Source organism: Buteo buteo, chromosome 5, assembly GCF_964188355.1.
Source record: "Buteo buteo chromosome 5, bButBut1.hap1.1, whole genome shotgun sequence".
Classification (NCBI taxonomy): domain Eukaryota; kingdom Metazoa; phylum Chordata; class Aves; order Accipitriformes; family Accipitridae; genus Buteo; species Buteo buteo.
In genome coordinates, this window is record NC_134175.1 from 43,805,739 (window position 1) to 43,824,896 (window position 19,158).

Below are 19,158 nucleotides of genomic sequence, written 5' to 3' on the forward strand. Positions count from 1 at the left end.
CTTAATCTTGCAGTTTTGGAGCGTAAACACAGGAGAAGTGAAGGGTGTTCTTCCTCCGCCCATCTATCCCTTAACCGCAGCCAGATCCATTTATAGTGTTGTGCAGCTCTTCCAGGCTGATTGAAATAACTAGATTCTCAGAGACAGGGTATTTCCCTTCCCTCCAGCATTGCTGTAGGAGTCTGTCCCTGCTTGTTACTAGAGAAATTTTATAGCCCTGCAAGTTGAGTCAACAGTCTCTACCCATGCCTGGCAAAAACCACCCTTGTTCTTTTAGCCCTGGGACCCTCATCATGCAGCCCTAGGTAATTGGGATTAGCGTTACTCATGCAAACAGTGCCACTGAGGTTTAGTTTGATCTCATTTCCACCCAGGAAAGAGTCTGAGGGCCTCAGAAGTGCGTTGAGAGCCTTCCACCCCTACCGAGCTTCTCACATCACTACTCTGTAAAGTCAAAGCATCTCCTTTAAAAACAGAGCAACTGCACAATCAAAGCAACAGCAGAGGCCCACTGCTTGTGTGAGCCCCAGCTACCGTAGCAAAAACCTTCCAGAAATTCCCTTTCAGATGCTGAACAGGAGTAAAACCATCAAGGTCACCTTCAGTTTGATCTTGGCACATGCCGCACATTCTTCTTTTCTCTTAACACCAGCAAGGGTGTTAGCATCCCTTTATAGGTATGCTGCTTGCCTGGTACAGTAGCTCTTCCAAAACCTGGTTGTGGGCTTGTCCTTGCCGGGCGGAGTTAACTATGTTAAGGAAAACTTCTTTTTTCTCCTCAACCTGGCCTGAACGAAGTTAAAGCAACAACATTCAGTGGCTCAAGGGCCTCAGCTGGCTCCTGGTGTCCCAGCACAGGTTAAGAGTGGAGTTACTGGGAGAGCGCTAGCAGAATAGCTAATGTGGCAAGAACATGGTGGTTTTTCAGGAACGTGGTGCCTTCTCTGCTTTCAGAAAACTTCAAACCAAGACAAGGCACGTTCCTAGAAAACAAGCTATACTGCCAGAATGATGCAGAAACTCCTGGGTGAGTTCTTCTGCCCTGTACCATGCAGAAGGTCAGATGAAATTATTATAATGGTCCCACTGGCCTTAACATCTGTGAAAGTTTGCTGCAGTTCCTTTGAATAGCTAGTCAGCTTAGTAGGAGATGATTTTTTTTTTTTTTCCTGTTGGCATGTTATCAGAAGAGATCAGGCTAATTGTGCATTTATCTGGAATTACAGTTATGAAGCTGCTCTAATAAGGCAGTAATTCATATCTTGAGTGATTTATGGCCCGAGCCTGAAAGCCCTCTGAATCCATCGACTCCAGCGGGATTTCCTAAGGCAGCGAGATACAAGGTCATTGCAGAGCTGTGCTCCGTCGTACTGCTGATACCCTGATTGTGTAGAACCAGCACCTTTACAACACCACTGATTTGTTAGGATTTACTCAAAACACAAAGTGGACCTAGAATAAATGCAATTTGTGTACTAATTTCTTATTCACAAGGCATATTTATTTAACAGTTCCCAAAGTCCTCTCCTGCCTTCCCCCACTGTGGCACCTGGAAGACTTGGAAGGAGTTTTAGGTGAACAATTCTTCTTCACTCTGGAACTTGTACTGTTAAAATTTATTTAGCTTCAACAAAGGAGAGGAATGAGCTTTTATAGTTCCTGTGAAGTGGTTTTAACCTAGGACTCAAAAGACAAAGACCGCTGTTGAATAGCAATGTTTATTTAGCACTTTAACATTTAAATCTTTCTCCATTTGGATGTGTCTTTCCTTTTGAACTGGAGGCACAAGTTCCTCTATTTGCCTGCAAAACTGTTTTTTTTTCATCTCGCACTGAATCCCCAGAAAATCCTCAAATATTCTTGCAAATCTCAAAGATATTAAGGCGTTAGCCCCCCTTCCTCCCCATTTAGACCTTTGAAGGCTGGTGTGACTAGAATGATTTTGGAGTTATAGCTCAGAGTCTGAATAAAAAATGAAGGGAAGCATTTTGCAATACTGTAGCCAGTACAATAACTAATTACTTATAGATTTTAGGTCACATTTGAAAAAGACAAATAGTGAAATAAATGGATAATCATTCGGAGCTACCACTAACAGTTTGTTTAAATACTTTGGGTTAAATTCAGCTCTGCGTCACGGCAGAGCAGCTGCCTGCATCAGTGCATGCTCCAGCTTCATACTGGTGCCAGTGAGAGACAAACTGTCCCCTTCTCTCGGATCAGAAACTCCTGTAGCTTGGGCTTGTGTGCCCAACTGGATGGTTGGTTGGGCCTTTACTGGACCATGCCAGTGGGAAGAGAGTTAACCAGGCAAAGCATGACCAGTTCTGACACCAAGTGAAACAGAAAAAAATATCTGAAGGTTTTGAGGCCAGCTGCCGCCTTCTACCATGATGTTTAGCAGAAAAAGCTAAGAAACGTGTCGGCAGATTTGTAGCGACATGATCTCTACTCCATGAACAACAGAAGACTTCAGAAGAGAGGGGTGAAAATACAATTAGTGACCCATATATTACATGATGAGTTTAATCTTTAGATATGGCCAGCATGCGTATTAAAATTTTCACCTGTATATAATGTGAGCAGAGCAGTCATTCCTTTATTACAGTTGACATTTAATGTGATGGGTTTAATGTATTTTAAAAAACAACAACCCTCAGACAGAACAACTCCTTAGCTGTGAGCCAAATGAAATCACCTTTTTTACATTTGCAACTGGAATCATCAATAATTTTGCTAAGGCGGGATGTGTTACGGATGCATTCAGCATAAGCTTCAGGCTTTGGAAACCTGGAGAACTGGCTTTTAGTTTGTAAACATTCTGCTCTTCACCATCTCTGTGTGCCTGGGTGGTGCTTTGAATTGCATGTGACTTCTGTTGAGGCTATGAGAATTGCAGTCAACCTCTCATCAAACTCCACTGGCAACCAGCAGCCTTCTCTTCCATGTCATTTTTTTGTGGTTTGACAGTAATGCCAATATTGAGACATGGCAATGGTTAGATAAATGCTCTTAATTTATTAACACACATTCTCAGCAGGATCCTCCACGATCTAAAGCTGTGGGGCTGGGAGGCTGCACCTCTCTGCAGAGCTGAGCTTTCTGGATCCAGCTGTCCGTGGAAGAGGTGTTGGCTGGGGCCAAGTGTCTCCCCACCATGGGGCTGGGAAACCAGCAGCCTGGGTGCCTGCCTGTGCCACGGGCTGAGAGGGGTGGCACGCGTCTCCTCCCTTCCCAAGGGACACCAGATGGGAAACTGCACCTTAGCTGCTTCCCTGCGGATTTTGGTAAATCCTTCCAGCCACAGCACGTATCCCACAATCTCCAGCTGCTCCCCATTCCATCACATTTGACAGAAAGCCCAGTATTCTCCCCAAAAGGAGAGGAGTCCCAGTTTGGTGCCAGACAGCCTCTATGAAATGTTCACCTTCTTGGAAAAGCAGGCAGAACAGCGTCAGATATGTTGGAAATGATGTTTTAGGGCTCCAGAGAAGATTTGTGTCCTCAAGGGTCTTGCTAACTTACCTCAGAAATGCATGTGAGTCAGCAAGATGGGGAGACAATCTACCCGAACCCCCCAATTCTCCCCACCCCAAATCTCCTCAGATTACGAGGAGTGGTCAGGGACAGGGATGGGAGGATCTGGAAATAACAGCATTCCTAAGGGAAAGTATTCCTTTTTAATTAATTGTATCCCTTTTATCCATGACAGTGTAATTGCATTTTGCTTAACTGAATCTTTTTTTAATTGGTGCTGGGAGTGAATGATAAGCAAAGCTGTACAATTCCTTATTAGCTATTATAGATAGCTATTTTAGGGCAGCGTAGGACAGTGAGTTGGGAGACTTAAAAGCTGGGGCCGACTAGCACTGAGCTGGGTATTTGGGGAGGGAGGAGGCGTGGGCATGCAAGCCTGCCTCTGCATCTCAGGGCTGCCCATTTTTGTAGTCACAAGAGGGTTTTTCGTTGCTCACCAACTATCCCACGGTGACTTGTGGCACTCTTCCTGCCCCAGTGGACCTTTCCTCAGACCGGAGAAGCGGATGCGTGGGGCATGAGTGCCCTCCAAACCTGCTGCCCGGGGTCCCAGTGCTGGGTTTCAGGCTTCAAGTGCCACTGCTGTGACTTATCATAGAATCATAGAAGCGTTTAGGTTGGAAAAGACCTTTGAGATCATCGAGTCCAACCGTCAACCCACCACCACCATGCCCACTAAACCATGTACTGAAGTGCCATGTCTACGCATTTTTGGAACACCTCTAGGGATGGTGACTCCACCACTTCCCTGAGCAGCCTGTTCCAATGCCTGACAACCCTTCTGGTGAATAATTTTTTCCTAATATCCAATCTAAACCTCTCCTGGCGCAACTTGAGGCCATCTCCTCTTGTCCTATCACGAGTGACGTGGTAGAAGAGGCTTGTGTCCTGCCCTCACAGCGGCGAGGCTGGGGGCGAGCTGTGGGGCTGTCCCTCCTCTGTCCCTCTGAGGGGACACCTCGGACATGCTGGCGAAATCTGGGGGGGTTGCCTTCAAAAGAGTGTTTCTAGCTATTAAGAGTGGAGAGAAAAACCTGTACAGCTGTCCTGACTGCCTGGCAGCCTCTCACAAACCATCAGGCACAAGAGACTGAATCGCAAAGGTATTTTCCTCTCTGGTTTTTCAAAATCCCCTTCTGGGAGGACTCGTTGACCACAGGTGGAGTTACCGAAGACTGGGACCCCCCCTCCCTTAGACCCAGCACCCTGTTCTCGGGTTCAGGGCCTCGCTGCCTGTGCCATCAGTCTGTTGAGCAGAATTAAACCACATTTCATCCTTTCCCGGTGACACAAGTTGGGGGCATCACCGGGACCCTCCGGCCACCGCCATCCTCCCGTTCCCGGGATGCGCAAGGAGCCACGGTTCTCCGTGACAGAAAGCTGAAGGAAAGAGGGAACGCGTCGTTCGAACAGCAGCCTTCCCAACATGGCGGCCAGGGGCGGGGGCAGCCGCCGAGCCGAGCCGAGCCGAGCCGAGCCGAGCTCGGGCAGCGGAGCTCGGCTCGACTCGGCTCGGCTCGACTCGGCTCGGCTCGGCTCGGCTCGGCTCGACTCGGCTCGGCTCGACTCGGCTCGGCTCGGCGGCTTCGGAGCGGGTGGCGGCCCTTGAGCTCCCCTTAGTGTCGGGAAGGAGCATTTTTAATAAACACACGTCGTCCGTGGAGGTAGCTGTGGGAGGTCGTGGGGGTTCAGCACAGGTGGGTTACTGGGGAGGTAGCCGGGGGTCCTCCCGCAGGTCCCCTGTCAGCGGTAGGTCCTTGCTGGGAAAAGTTTGTCACAAGAATCGACATGTTGTTGTTTTTTATTTTTTTTTAATTAAATAAGGGCTTTTCTTACCAAAACACAACATAGCAGTGAGTGTGGCGATGTGTATCAGGTGAGGAGCTGCTGCAGGCATCTGCGATTTGAACTAAAAGTCTGGAATTTAGTGTGAACTTCTGGATCTGCTAAAGCTGGACTTCAGATTTTTATTTCTGGGAAACAAGCCCGAAGCCTAAGTCTCACAGCCTCCATCTCTTACCTACCTCTTACGGGAACCGGGAAGAATTTCTCCCTCCTTTAATGACATTAGTGACTTCTTTCTGGTTTCACCCTGATTTGGGCAGAAGAGGATCAGACGTAAATTGTGCTGCCACCCACCTAGCTTCCTCTGCTGTTTATTCACAGCTGGGCAGCGCTTCGCCGGGAGGATCCATCAGGACCGACACAGTCCGGGAGTGGGAAAAATCATGGGCACCGTGACTCGGCCGCAGCGGTCCCCGGCGAGGATGCTATTTCTTGCAGGTGGCACACCCCCCACTGGGCTCCGTTCTTCTCTTGCAGCTCAGACGTGCTCTGCTTTGGCAGAAATGGTTCTGTTTCTAATTCTTGTGTGAGCTTTGTGCCCGCGGCTCTCCACCCAGCTGGCTGGGCTTCCCTCTCCGGACCGGGCATGCAGAGTGGTTTTATGAAGGCAACGTTTGTTTTCCTGCCAAACTCTGGTTTTGCCAGCACGGTAGTATTAACACAGGTCCTGGTCCTGAGGCTCCTGTTTCCCTTCCCAGACCAGAATGAACTGTACTGGTGTAAACACTTCTCTACTGATTCCTGCATCCCTGCTGAACGGAGGGGGCTATGCCAATGCTGCCAGGCAGCTGCATGTTTTGGCCCATTCCCCTTCAGCAGCGGCATTCCCAGCCCCACAGCCATCGCCCTGGCTGTGTGCCTGCCTGAGCCACCTCGAGCCCTTCCCCTTCCTCCTTTAGTCCCCGCAAGATAAATGACATTTTGTGTACTTGGCGCCGAGCACGCCAGTGTTGGCATGGGCTCTCCCAGGCTGCTAGGAAATCCCTCTGACTCCGAATTTTGCAGATTTTACGCCTGCACTGCAAGGTGAAGAAGTGGCAGGGGAGTAGGTTAAGCACGTCATGCTCCGGTTTCTGTCCACACTGTTGGACAGTAGCTCGGGTTCAACCTGTTCCTGCTGTGCTTAGGAGCAGATGGGCTGGACTATGGTGTCCTTTGCCCTGGGCACGCAGATCTAACCGCTGGTGCCCTGAACTTAATCCTGGCACAGCTGCTATTTTCTGCATGCCCATTCTCCAAAAAGGAGATTTATGGGGATTTAAGTCCAGCCAAAGGGTCATCACTGGGGACATGGTGACTTTCCCTTCGGTGGCAGTTTTGCTGGATAAAAAAATCAAATGTCTCAGCATTTAGCCTGAAAAACGGCGAGGAACGTACCCTGTTAGGAAGGAAAGTGAGAAAGTGGGAGTATAAGCACCACGTGCTAATGTATCAAAACATGAATACAGCTTGTAAATCCTTTACTTCCAGACAGTGGAAATGCTTTATTTACATACTGCCACACAAAAAAAGATGAAAGGAACCCGCGCAGGCTCAGCACTGTCCGTGGGAGCCCTGCAGATAGCTGTGTAAGCCCAAGTGCCGGTACTCAGTGTGCTGCTAGTGCTGGTGGGGCTCCCTACCAGAACGGTATGCTTTTGTCTGTTCTCATGCAGATGAGCCGCTGTCTGCTTCCACCAGCTTTGAAACAGTTGTCAATTCAGCAGGTTTCACCCGTGGTTTGTGGCAGGTGCTCCTTGTGTCCTCCAAACCAGAGCCGGGAATGACAAGTGTCTCTCTTCATTTTCCTGCTGTCAAAGGCATCAGAGTGGGTAGTGGAAAACTCCTGGGATTTTCCAGACTTCCTTCCTGAGGCCTGAGACCCCGTAATAAACATTTCCTCTGGTTCAAAATGGTGATGAGCTTTGTTGCAGACTGCACTGTTGCACCCTGCACGGTGCTGGGTCTTCTCACTCACATCGGCCCTGGATGTCCCATCGCCTGCTGCTCTTACCAGCACTGCTTGGTTTTTCCACTTATATCTGGATTTCTAAGCACTAAAAGCAAGTTTTGAAGCTGTGTAGACAAATGTAATTATGTCTAACATTCGGCAGAGATGTGGGGTCACTTACACGTATTTCTGACATTTTAAATCAAATATCTGCAAGCAGGTTGTTGTGATGTGCTCAGCTACGTGTACACAGGCTGCTTGTCACCTGCCGAATGCCCCGTGCTGGTGGAAAAGGGGAAGATTTAGGCCATAAAAAGAAGCCTTTCAGTTGTTATCTCAGACACATATAAGACTTTCATTTAAGTAGAAGCCTTTGGTTTAGGGTCCATATTTTCATTCTGGAAGTTAAATTGCTTTTATTTGTCATCCCTTTGCTTTACTGGAGCATCTAATTTCTAAAGGTATGAAACACTTAGCTTTATACATCAGATAAGGTAAGGGGTATTGCTCCTGGGGACAGGTTAGGAAACACTGACAGAGAAGGCAGGGGACTTGGCCGAGGTCAAAACCAAGGTCTGTGCTAAACCAGGGTAGCACCACACCTAGATCCCAGGCACTTATTTTTGCACTTTAACCTGTGATCAGCATTGTTTCTGGAGAGCATTTATATTTGCATGCCAGAGAGATCATCTGATGATTTCTGAGCATCTGCTGTCTTGGGTGTAGGCACCTCACTGGGGGTTTTAGGCTCGGATTCACAACTGTACTGTGATGAAGATGGACTTGCCAGCGCAGCTGCAGCAACTGCCCGTTTCTGCACCCTGATCCTGTTGTCTCTTACTGCACTAAGCTGAAGTGGACCATCTCTCCTCCCCCGTGGACTTAGAGGTCACACACATGTGAGCTACGGCAGATGAGCTGATGTCAGCTAACTGGAAAAGCTGTGAACTGGCTCACGTGCCTGAGCTCCAGTTGTTTTGTGATAGCTGGAATGTTTCAGGTTACCTGTGGGTCCTGCAACCGTTACCAATTTATGGAAAATTCAGCTTTCTCTGTCAATGTTTTTACGACCTGGTAAAGAGACTATAAGCACAACCTGATGAAATTGGGTTCGCGTTATGAGGAAGAACTCCATAGAGAGCAGAGGCGGGCAGCGGCTCCCAGGGCAGCCTCTGTGTCCCATCAAATGCACTCCACGCCAGCATCCTCGCTGTGGGAGCAGTTGTTCACACCCCAGTCGGGCTTTGGACAGTCAAAAATTGAATCTTCATTCCCTCTGCAATTCACGTCATCAAGCCAAATTTGTCCAGTGCCTTTGGGAGATGAATTAAAACAAACAGACAAACAAAAAACTGTTGGACAAAAGAAAGAGGAACGTGCATTTTTTTCTAAAGAGCACCCTGTGGATAGCAGGCATGCGTTGGGTTGCACGGTTGGCTTGTTGGAAATCAAGCCTTTGGGCACAGTTCAAGCAGCACTTGACACGCAGCTCCCTCATCCCAAGGGGAATGAGCTGCCCATTTGAGGAGAACCTCTTTGCTCATGTAGAGGACCTTGCTGAAGTGCTTTCTGAGTGTGCGCAACCTCCCGTGCCAGGCCTGGGGAGGTGGAAGGCTGTTGTGGACTCACCTGCTGTGGCTGTGAAGGCGGCGATTGCACGTCTATATCCCAGCATTCGGCAGACCACGCTGGCATCTTGGGTGCTCCAGCCATCATCACATATTGTTCCCCAGGACCCTTGGTGAAAGATTTCCACGCGGCCCCTCCTGCCCCCTTCCGCAATTCGTACAAAAGGATTGAAGTTGCCTGGCAGTTCAGGGGAGAAGAAAATAACTCTACTGGTCATACAGGCATGAGGAAAAAAGCACATTGAAAGACAGAAGCAGTGACTGCCCAAACTGGACAAATATTCCCATCTCCATGGCTGTAGCCAGCATGGGACCAGAAGTTACTGGTAGCTCAAATCTGAACAAATGAAGGCCCTCTCCTGGGTCTGGAGACACCAGGCTGCAGCTCTGAGCATGGACCCCTCGGTATTGGTAGCCATGCTGTGGGTTAACCAGTGTGCGCAGGAGGGGACGTTGGACCTCAAATGGCTTTGGTGCCAGAAAGCAAGTGAGAGAAGAAGAAATAAGAGTCCAGTACCTTCTCCCCTTTCACCTTTGCTCCCTTTCATTCCTGGGGGACCTGTTCCAAATGAAAAAAAGCAAATATTTGACAGCTGTTTGGGGGAAAATCCAGTTATTAACTTTTTCTGAATAATTGGGTGAGGCAGAGATATGAGGGCTCCATCCCCCTGTGAAATGGACCCCCTGAAGTGACTAAGGGTATGTAAAAAAAACATGGCAAGAAAAGTAGGATAACATACACCAAAGTCTTCCTAACATGTGACCCAAGAAAAGGACCACTTGCAAAATCCCATGCACTCACTTGTGGGAAATGTGTCTTATTCCCACTACTACCTGTAAAATGACATCTCTGGTGGCCTTTTGGGTCTCCAGAAGCTGGCATGGTATCTCCCACAGTACTTGCAGGAAGATCTACATCATGGGGTTTGCTCTTCAGGTGCTGCCGTGGGACAGCAGAAAGCCACTCCCAACAGCCCTCCACATTTCTGGGTAGCATCCTGGTCTTGACAGCAGGGGTGTTTGAAAAAACCCAGTGGGCTCTTCCCGCAAAAGCTGCCTCCACAAAGCACACATTGCTGTCTCCTTCTGGGGACCAGGAGATCAGACCCACCCAGAGGGCAGTCCCTAACCTGGGGTCACCCCAGGTACACTTTTCCCCTTCTCCAGAGGCAAAGCTCCAGCAGAGGAGTGCATGAAGGGGTCCCACATGGGCTCTAGTTTATTTTATTTCTGAGGACTCTCATACTGTTCTGTGTGAATAATTAAAAGAAAAAGCATCTGGAACACTGGTTGCTTCTTGTGGCCTGTTGGGGGTAAGGATGCAGAGTAGCTGTAGTGTTGGCCCTGTTGAACTATTTTTGTGTCCTACAATTAGCAAGGCATAGTTAAATAGCCCTGGTGTTTCCAATTCTGTGTTCCTGACTACTACGTTTACATGGGATTTATCTCAGCAGCATGGTATGCTGCAAGATGTCTCTGTACTAAGCAGAAGAGCAACATGGATTGTTCCAGTTTTCTGTAAGACCAGGGATTTGAGAAAATCTAATGCAGCTGTTTACTTGCATGTCTTTTAGCACACCTCCCAAGGTGTAAATGTGACACTCTGCACATTCATCTTTTGGGAAGACTGCTCTGTCTGTTGAGCTCCTCCAAATGAGCTCTGTAAACGTGCCCCAGAGCAGCTTGTGCCAGTCTGTGATGTACAGTCCCAAACCCAAATGCACCCTCAGCTCCACAGACCCCGTGGCAAACAGCCTTACCAAGGCTTCCCTTGGCTCCTTTTACTCCTGGTTCTCCTTTTGGACCCTGACCGCCATGATCACCCTTGCTTCCTTTTTGACCAGTTATGCCTGGGCTGCCTGGGTGGAAAGCAAGAAAGTCATTGCCTTTGTCTCTTCCCAAGGAAAGTAAGTGATGAGCATTCCACATTGACGCGGAGAAGTGGAACATGGCATTTAAAGTTCTTTGCATCATCAGAGTAAGTCATGCTGTCGAACAAGGGTTTACCTGGCAGGCCCTGGTCTCCCTTTTCTCCCTTTTGCCCTGGAACACCTAAGATCATCAAAACAAAAAAACAAACAAACAAAAATATGACAGATATTTATACATTTATAAAAGCTTATGCAAACTAGAATTTATGATGGATTTCAACTCATCTAGTTTAGCTGGCTACACTATAGGCATCTATTTCTGAAGTGGGTGTCTTATTTCCCATTATACTCAGTGCAGACCTCGTCGGTAAAGAAAATACATGCAGTGAAGAATCATCTTCTCCTGAAGTAGATCAACTTCTGGTCATTTATTTCATATCCTAAACTCCACTGATGGGATAGAGACCCTCCCTTCAGGTGGGTGTTCACTGACCCTATAGAGAGCCTAGACATGTAAATTTAGGTGCATCAGACATATGCAACCACTTAATGTTGGGCCAGGTGACTCCCATCCCTATCACCCAGGTATCAATGAATGCAGAATAGTGCAGCACTTGGACCTTTGTCACCTCCTGATGGAGATGAGAGGTTGTGTGCACTATATAAATTCAGGGTTAAGAAGGTTGATTCAAGAGAAATACACCAGAATAGGCTTGTACTGCAGAATGCCACCCTATCGTTTGGGTGTCTGGGACAGAGAGGTGGCCTTCTTCAGATGGAAGGTCAAAGAAAAGGCCTGGGTTATGTGCTTTAAGTTGACCTCTGAAGATATCTCTTCCTGCAACACTACAGAGGAGGCCAGGACAGATGGTTGCTAGTGAATACTCTTCCCCATCAGATTTACAGCCAGTAAAATTGTCTTTAGCTCCAAGGTAGAGAGGTTGTTGTCTGGTTTATCTTAAACTGCTGCTTTGTTTGTGTGTTTTCTATTTATACAAGAATGCAGGCAACATCACCTCCTCATGCCTGTTACAGGTGGTTGACAGAACCCGCCCAGTGAGTAGCTACCCTCCCCGCAGTCTGGAAGAGGCCCAGGCCCACCATGGCATCCTGGGTTGTATTGGGACTCCAAGAACAGGACTCAACAAATCTCCTCCTTGCTGTTTCAGATCCCTTTCCAGTGTCTGCATGATGCATGTTGTTGACCCCAAACCTGTTTTATTCTCCTTTACCTGTTACTCCTCTGTCTCCCTTTTCACCTCTGAGTCCTGCAATGCCTGGTACTCCTACGATTAAAACCAAATCAGTAAGGGCGAAGCCATCACACAAAGCGAGGGCAGAGGAGGAGGTCAGTGAGCTATGGGTTTGCGTAACGTTGTACCTGGAGTTCCATTGAGCCCGTGGTCCCCCTTCTCCCCTTTCTGACCAGGTCTGCCCTCAAGGCCAGGAATTCCTACAGGTCCACGTTGCCCAGTTACGCCTTGAGGTTGAGCAAAAGCAGCACATGTGAAATGCAACACAACATAGGAAGGAGAAAAAAAGAAAGATAGCTCAATCACCAGCCCCTGCACTGCGCAGATTGAGCTAACCCTATGAAGGCAAAACGAACGCTGGGTCTCTCCGAATTGCAATACTCCCCTGGCAGTGCTGATCTTAGCGGTGCAGTGAGGCATGGTCTGCAGCGAAAGGCTGTATGGACCCAGGTCCTTGCAGACTGTCAGCCTTGAGAGGCACAAATGCTTTCCTGAAAGAGCAGCCAATTTCTGCCCTTGTGTGTGTACACACAAGGAAGGAGGACATGGCCCTCCACAGTACAGGACCCTTCTTTCCCTCTCCTTCTCCCGCACAGTGAGCAGGGTCCAGATGAGACAGCCGAGGCTGCGGGATGGGTTTGCACAACATTGGCATGGTTTCTTCGTCTAATCATCTTCTCTTACCCATGCTGGGATCTAGCCTGACTGAAGTTTTCCTCACCATGAAGCACCATCTAAAAGAGATTGGTCTCATATCTCTAGAAGAAACTGCACCTTCTGTACTCCTTACCTGCCTCTCCTTTCTGCCCAGGACGTCCAGGCTCCCCCGTGCTACCTGTAATGACATCCTGGCGTCAGTGCTAACGAGGCTTAGCCAAACGCTTCAGCTAGGGCAGCCCTCCGTCATGGCACGCATGCGCTGACGGTGGGTTGCTCTGTGTCCTCTGCACCTACCATTGAAACCCGGCAGTCCTGGGACTCCCTGCTGCCCCTGAGGACCCATGGGTCCACGGGGCCCAGGGTCTCCCTTCTTGCCTGGTTCGCCTTTCTGTCCTTGGAGACCTATCAAACAGCACAGCACATGTGTATGAGTTCAAAAATACTCATTCATTGTCTCTGCAGCTGGTGGAGCACCTCCGTCTAGCTGCACCAGTAGCAGAGCTTGGCCTCACACCTGCATTTGCCATTCAGTGGTATTCCCATAAAGCTATAGGAGGACAGGGCTGGATGGCACCTCAAGAGTCTGTCTGCCAGACCGTCTGGCCAGATGTTTGTCTGACCTACTGTTAAAGACTTGCAGTGGTGCCATGACACCTCCCCATTCTATTCCCCAAATGATCCGTACCACTAGAATGTTTTCTTCTCTAGTTAAATATCCCTTACTGCAGTCTGAACCCTTCCCCTCTCCTAGCCACAGCAGAGATGGAGGACAGCGTATTCCACTCCTGTGCTTCCAGGGAAATGCCGCATCTCCCCTTAGCCTTCTCTTCTCTGAACAGGTGATCAGCATGCTCCAAAAGACCTGAATTATTTGCAAGTGCCTCATTTAAAGACTGACATCCCCTTCATCTTTCTGCTCCATAATTATCCCCAAGTCCTCGCCTTTTGGTACTCCTCCTACTTTCACTTTTCTCTTCTGGAGCAACTTGTGCTAATGAGCGCACTGGAGCATGTGGGATCTGAGGGAAGATCTGAGGAAGCTCTAATCAACCTGTCCAGCTGTCGTCCCTGGTCTGCACCACACACATCCTCTGCTTTCCTTTGCTATCCTGCTTTCAGCCTTTCCTCTCTGGGTGCAGCCCATGTAAGACCACTGAATAACAGCTGTCCAGGAGATGCCCACTAATGCACGTTATATTGGAGAAACGTGGTGTGTAACTCTTCTACTTAAGGTGTATAAAAGTCAGGCTTATATAATATATAAAGTTCTCAGAAACAGGTTTTACTAAAGTGAGGACTAACATCCACATACTTGTGCATATAAATTATATTATTATTTTATACCATGAAGATCCTACTGCAAACAACGCTGCTTTAATCTGGGATAGGCTGATAATTGAATACCTGTGGCTTTCGTTAGACAAAGGTCATTCTATAAAGAGACTTCCATGGTGCAGTCAACATTTTGCACGTCCCTTCCCCCAGCCCTCCTTTGGGGGCTTTGCTGGAGCATGACACGAAATGAAATCCCTTCAGATCAGGTCGAGTGTCCTGTCCATCCGCCTCCTTCATTGACTGGCGAGCCATGCTCAGGGCTGCCTGGATTTTTATGAAGTATTTGACCTATGAAGACTTCTTCTGGTGTTTTAAGTAGAATGAGTTTAAACAGGAATACATGGAAGAATCTTAAAAATGTTGAGATAGGGAAGAAGTCTTACCTGCAATCCCCATCTCTCCTTTTGCTCCTCTCACTCCTGGTTCACCACTTGGGCCAGCAGGACCGGGATCTCCTTTGCTCCCTTTCGCACCCTGCAGTCCATGTAAGCCTGCAAGGACAACACCACTTTTCTTAACACTTCATCGGGTGTTGTGTCTAGTGAATGCCAGCAGCAGGCCAGGCCACTCAGCTGCGGGCATGAACCAAACTCTGCTCTCCGTGTACTTGAGAGTGGTGTGGGTGGCAGTGGGGAGCGGGCCCACGGTGACCGGTGCACATTGACTTTTATAATAAGATTTTTTCCAGCTAAGTTTTGCTTTTGTTCATATTAGTTCTACATAGGCTTATTTCCTTCAACTCCAATGACATTCCTACTGACTTACACCTTGACTGAGGACAAGATTGCCCATAAAATCATCCATAAAGCCACTTTATGTTCATCCACAGAAGTAATTCAGGTGTCAGAAAAGCCTTACCTTGGATTCCTCGGTCTCCCTTTGTCCCCGGTGGTCCCTGTAGCCCTGAGATGTAAAATACATATATCAGCTGACACACGTCATCTATTTGCAGTAATGGCTAAGAAGAAGAGATGAATTTTTTAATCATCCTTTGTGCACGCGCCTTCAGTCACCACTGAGGCCAATCTTCTGCTGGCAGGGACCAGCACAACCGCTTGAGTAAAGTCCGTGGAGCTCGGCTGAGTGCGTGGCTGGGCAGGGGCCAGCTGTCCTCCAGCCAAGCCCAGCTCGTGGGGGCCTTTGAGGAGATCTTTCCTGAAAAAGCACTGAACTATTGGGCTCTGATGTATAATAACGGTGCTTGGCGGGAGGTGCTGTTTCAATGTTGTAAGTGCAGCCAGGAAGATATGAAAACATGATTTTTAAAAAACGTATTAATTTTTTTTTCTTCGGAAAAGCTCATCAGTGTAGCCAAGAACTAGGGATGGATGAGATACAGACCTGACCTAACAAGGGTTGTATCTTAGATCATCATCATAGGATCATAGAAACTCTGGTTTCTCTGGACATTGCCTAGTTCAACCTCTGCTCAAAGCCAACATTAGATTAGGACTTGCTGCATCCTCACAGTCTAGAGACATTTATCTCCTGCAGCGGGTGTAGTTCTACCCCAAACCCCCAAGTTCCCAGGGCAGCAGGTTGTGCACGGCTGTGGAGGGGACCCCTTGCACCCAGCTCATTCCTGAGTCTGTGCGGTCGTGGGCAAGGTCCCAAATCTGTCACTGTTTGTTACACACGCTGTTCAGCTGGGGCCCTATAGAGCAGGGACTGGGGACGTCTTCTTGAGTTGTCCTGGAATGAGTTGGACAGCAGGACTTGCTGTGTCTGGGGCAGAAAGCTCAGCTATCCGCTGGTCGTTGGATGCACACAAACACCCTCACCGGTCCTCTCTTGTCTCACATGGAGATTTGGGATGGCTATTGCAGATAATGACCAGGTGCAGTTCCTCCATCACCCCTGAGCTTTTCTGGTGGGGTAGCAGTGAGGAGGCAGAGCCAAAATGCTTCTCCATAGTGGCCACTGACCTCTGTGGGAGCACTTGGGCAAGCTGAGGCTCCCAGGGGGTCAGTGAAAAGGTGCAGCAGGTCTCCTCATGGCCAAGGCACTGAGTGTCTGCACATCGGGTAGGATCTGGGTCTAGAGACTGAAATCCCAAATCCACACTTCAGGTCTCTTAGGGGAAAAAAAGAGAAAGAGGAAAAGAGGGAAAGTTGCTGACAGCTCATTTACCAACATACCTGGTGGACCGGGATCTCCTTTGCGTCCAGGAGGCCCTGAAATAAATATTTAATGGACATTTTTCAGTAGCCAGCACTCAGTCAGGAACATACCAGTATGGGGTTGATAGGCTTGAGGTCTGGGCTGAAGGCACAGCCCAGAGCCGTGTGTGCAGCTGCAGTGGGATCCAGGGGGGCTGCACAGGGCTGTGCTCCAGCTTCTCCAGGTGTGTCCAGCTCCCCGGCCAGGGCGTCTGGAGCGAGTGTCCAAGCCCAGGCACTGGGGTATCACTAGCTGACAGGAAGACCAAATCTTGCCCTAGATATTTGTTCATCTGAACTAGGTTTTTGGCTCAGATTTGCCAGTGGTGCAGAGGATCCAGCTCTCCCCACTGTACAGCCAGCATGGAGAAATAGAGCCATACCTGCAACCAGGGTGATGTTGTTCATCATCATCATCAGGTTTGCATTACTGCTTTTAATTATGGTGATTTCCTCTTCTAAGCTTCTCCTCCAGTTTTCTTCATGTCCCATGTACTCCTCTACAGAGTTTGTCTCCGAAAACAGTTTGTTGGTAAAGGAGCTTTCCATATTCTCTTCTGTATAGGAGGTATTTAGTTCCTGAAGTTTCAATAGCTCTTTCTGCATCTTAAACACTGAGGAAACAAAAGGTCCATGCAGTGAATACTCCCTGCCTGATCCGGCTGGGAAATGCCCGTTCGTCAGAGCGGCTCCTCAGCACCCATGGATGACACCCGGGGTTAAACTTCACCACTGTTTGACCTGGGGAGGTGATTTTCCTGTGCCGGTCCTTGCTGCAGCCAGGGGTGCAGCCAGGAGTGCTTTTGCAAATGCAAAGCACATATCCAGGGTGGGGGAATGGTTTCCTGCAGCGGACGCTTTGACTTGCGGTGTGCGGAGGAGCGTCTGTGTTCCCTCAGAGGTTTCCTATCTACGTGCTCATCCCCACTCGCCCATGTCCCCCGAGGGCACCCAGCAAAGCTGTCTTTTGACGTCAAGCCCGCAGTAAGGTTGCAGCGTTACCTTTGTACGCCAGCAGCCCCTGGCCGGCCGTCAGCAGCAGCAGGTAGATGCCGAGGGTCGCCTGAGCACAGCATGTGGATGGCTTTCTTTGGCTTCGAGGCTCTAAAAACCAACAGAAGTAGGGTAGACATCCTCTCACATCTCTGCTACTGCAAACGCTGCTCGCTTCCAGCCATTTCAGGCTTGGCGACAATAAATGAGCCGTGCTTTCCAGCGACGGGGAGCAGCGAGGTCTCTCTGCGAGACTGCCAGGTCCTGCAGGCAAGGCAGGATGGGTGCCCTCCTCTCACCTGGGCTCTGCACTGCAATTCACTTGGCCAACTTGTCCTTAGGCAATTTAACCAGCTCACTTGCATCAAGACTTAATCCGGTCTATAACAGTATCAATGTGGGAGCTCTCTCCTTTCTGCATCAATAAACTCACTGTTTCCATCGCTTTTAGTTGCGCCAGGCTGCCATTCAAAGAGGGGTGCTCAAAGCACATGCCCTCTCCATCCAGAGCACCGCATACATGCGATTCCAAGTGATGCATGTACACATCAAAACAAATGAAAAATCAATAATAAACTGAACTGCAGAACAAATGAAAACAAGTTGTAACATTTAAAAGAAATCGTCACCAGCAAGTGTAAAAGAAATAAACTGCTTTGTCGAATTTTGGCCTTTAGGGAGAAAAAAGTATTTCAGAAGCATTAATAACTATTTCAGACATTCAGTAAGTTACACTTAATTGAGTTTTTTTCAAGTTACTGTAATCAGGAGTTTAAAGTCTTAGTTTTAAAAGAGTACAATGATTTAATTAGTTTTACAATAGAATGGTATAGTCAGCAATGAAGTATTTATATTCAGCTAAAAATTCATAAACTTACTTTTTTTTACTGGATCTCAGTTCAGATCTTAACTATTAAGACATGAAAGTTCTACTCAGTGAAATTAGGCATTTTCTAAAACAGGAAAAAGCCTGATTTTTTCTGATGCTCAGCATCAGCTTTTGGCTAGAAAGGACATTTTCACATACTTCTTTTTTTAAATGGCAGTTAATTTACTAGCAAAATCACTGTAAAAAGCATTTAATATGCAGCATAAATGTAATATTTCATTTTTATGTGCTGCTTTCTTCATAGACTAGATAAAATCCATATCAATCCATTTAATAAAAAGAAATCTTACCACTTATCTCAAAGGTTGTGGTAGCAGCTGAGGGAAACCCAATCTGGTCTGAAATACTGAAAGTGTTCGTATTACTTGAATTTCCATCTTCCCTGTATCTGTCTTTAATTTTCATGACAAATTTCTTGTGGCTAACCTAAAGCCTTGTCAGATTATGGACAATGAAGAACTGAAGGGACTTCCTATCTGCATCCGGATTTGATATGCTTTCTGATATGTTTTTGCTATCTGTTCAGTTTTTATAGACTTGTGAGAACTTTGATGTGGTAATTTGAGCAGTTCCTCAAAAAATCCCACAGCTAAGATGTTCAGCTGTTCTTATGTGCTCGCCTGGGGACACCGAGTCCACGGAGCCTCGGGCAGGATCCTGCAAGAGGTTCAACCCGGAGTTATTCAACATCTCTGCACTTTAGTGGGGTTGGGGATGAGGTGGCCATTTCCCTCCTAACACAAGTAAACCTCCTCACGTAGCCAAGATCCCAGGTTCATGGGGGATGCTGAAGCCTAAATGGGTTTGGGGTGTAATGGAGAAGAGACGCTTTCAGCCTCCTTGCCGAGGCTCTCTCCAGCCCCTGCTTCCTCCCTGACCCATTTTCCATACCCACAGACGCAGTTCCTCCACCTCACCGCTTCTTTCTTCACATCCTGTAAAACTCACGCCAGCAGACCTCGCCGTGACATTTGCTCTTTTGGCGTCTGCGTTTGTGCCGGGGTTGATTTTGATTTTGCAAAGCGAAGCCACTTACCCGAGCCGCCAGGCGAGAGCCG

The 19,158-nt window shown here is 48.1% G+C and overlaps 1 protein-coding gene across 1 annotated transcript; it reads right to left on the bottom strand.

Annotated features, from left to right (window-relative positions):
* Positions 1 to 6,909: 6,909 nt before the first annotated feature.
* MARCO (macrophage receptor with collagenous structure) lies at positions 6,910 to 18,604 on the bottom strand. The gene is made up of 15 exons (XM_075029370.1): positions 18,391 to 18,604; positions 17,221 to 17,322; positions 16,602 to 16,832; positions 16,198 to 16,233; positions 14,918 to 14,962; positions 14,443 to 14,550; positions 13,015 to 13,126; positions 12,855 to 12,895; positions 12,193 to 12,291; positions 12,044 to 12,097; positions 10,948 to 10,992; positions 10,701 to 10,799; positions 9,458 to 9,499; positions 8,942 to 9,118; positions 6,910 to 8,625 (listed from the first exon to the last, which is right to left on the bottom strand). The coding sequence occupies exons 1-15, from the start codon at positions 18,503 to 18,505 to the stop codon at positions 8,495 to 8,497; spliced, it is 1,437 nt and encodes a 478-aa protein (XP_074885471.1). The 5' UTR covers positions 18,506 to 18,604; the 3' UTR covers positions 6,910 to 8,494.
* Positions 18,605 to 19,158: the final 554 nt, after the last annotated feature.

What these genes read in the sequence shown, in the direction of transcription:
- MARCO (XM_075029370.1), bottom strand. Translation starts at nt 18,505, where the DNA reads ATGAAAATTAAAGACAGATACAGGGAAGATGGAAATTCAAGTAATACG. An exon ending in AGGAGAGATGGGGATTGCAG is followed by an intron (nt 13,127 to 14,442) that starts GTAAGACTTCTT and finishes GCTGTTTGATAG; the next exon opens with GTCTCCAAGGACAGAAAGGC. An exon ending in TGGGCAGAAAGGAGAGGCAG is followed by an intron (nt 12,292 to 12,854) that starts GTAAGGAGTACA and finishes CTCAACCTCAAG; the next exon opens with GCGTAACTGGGCAACGTGGA.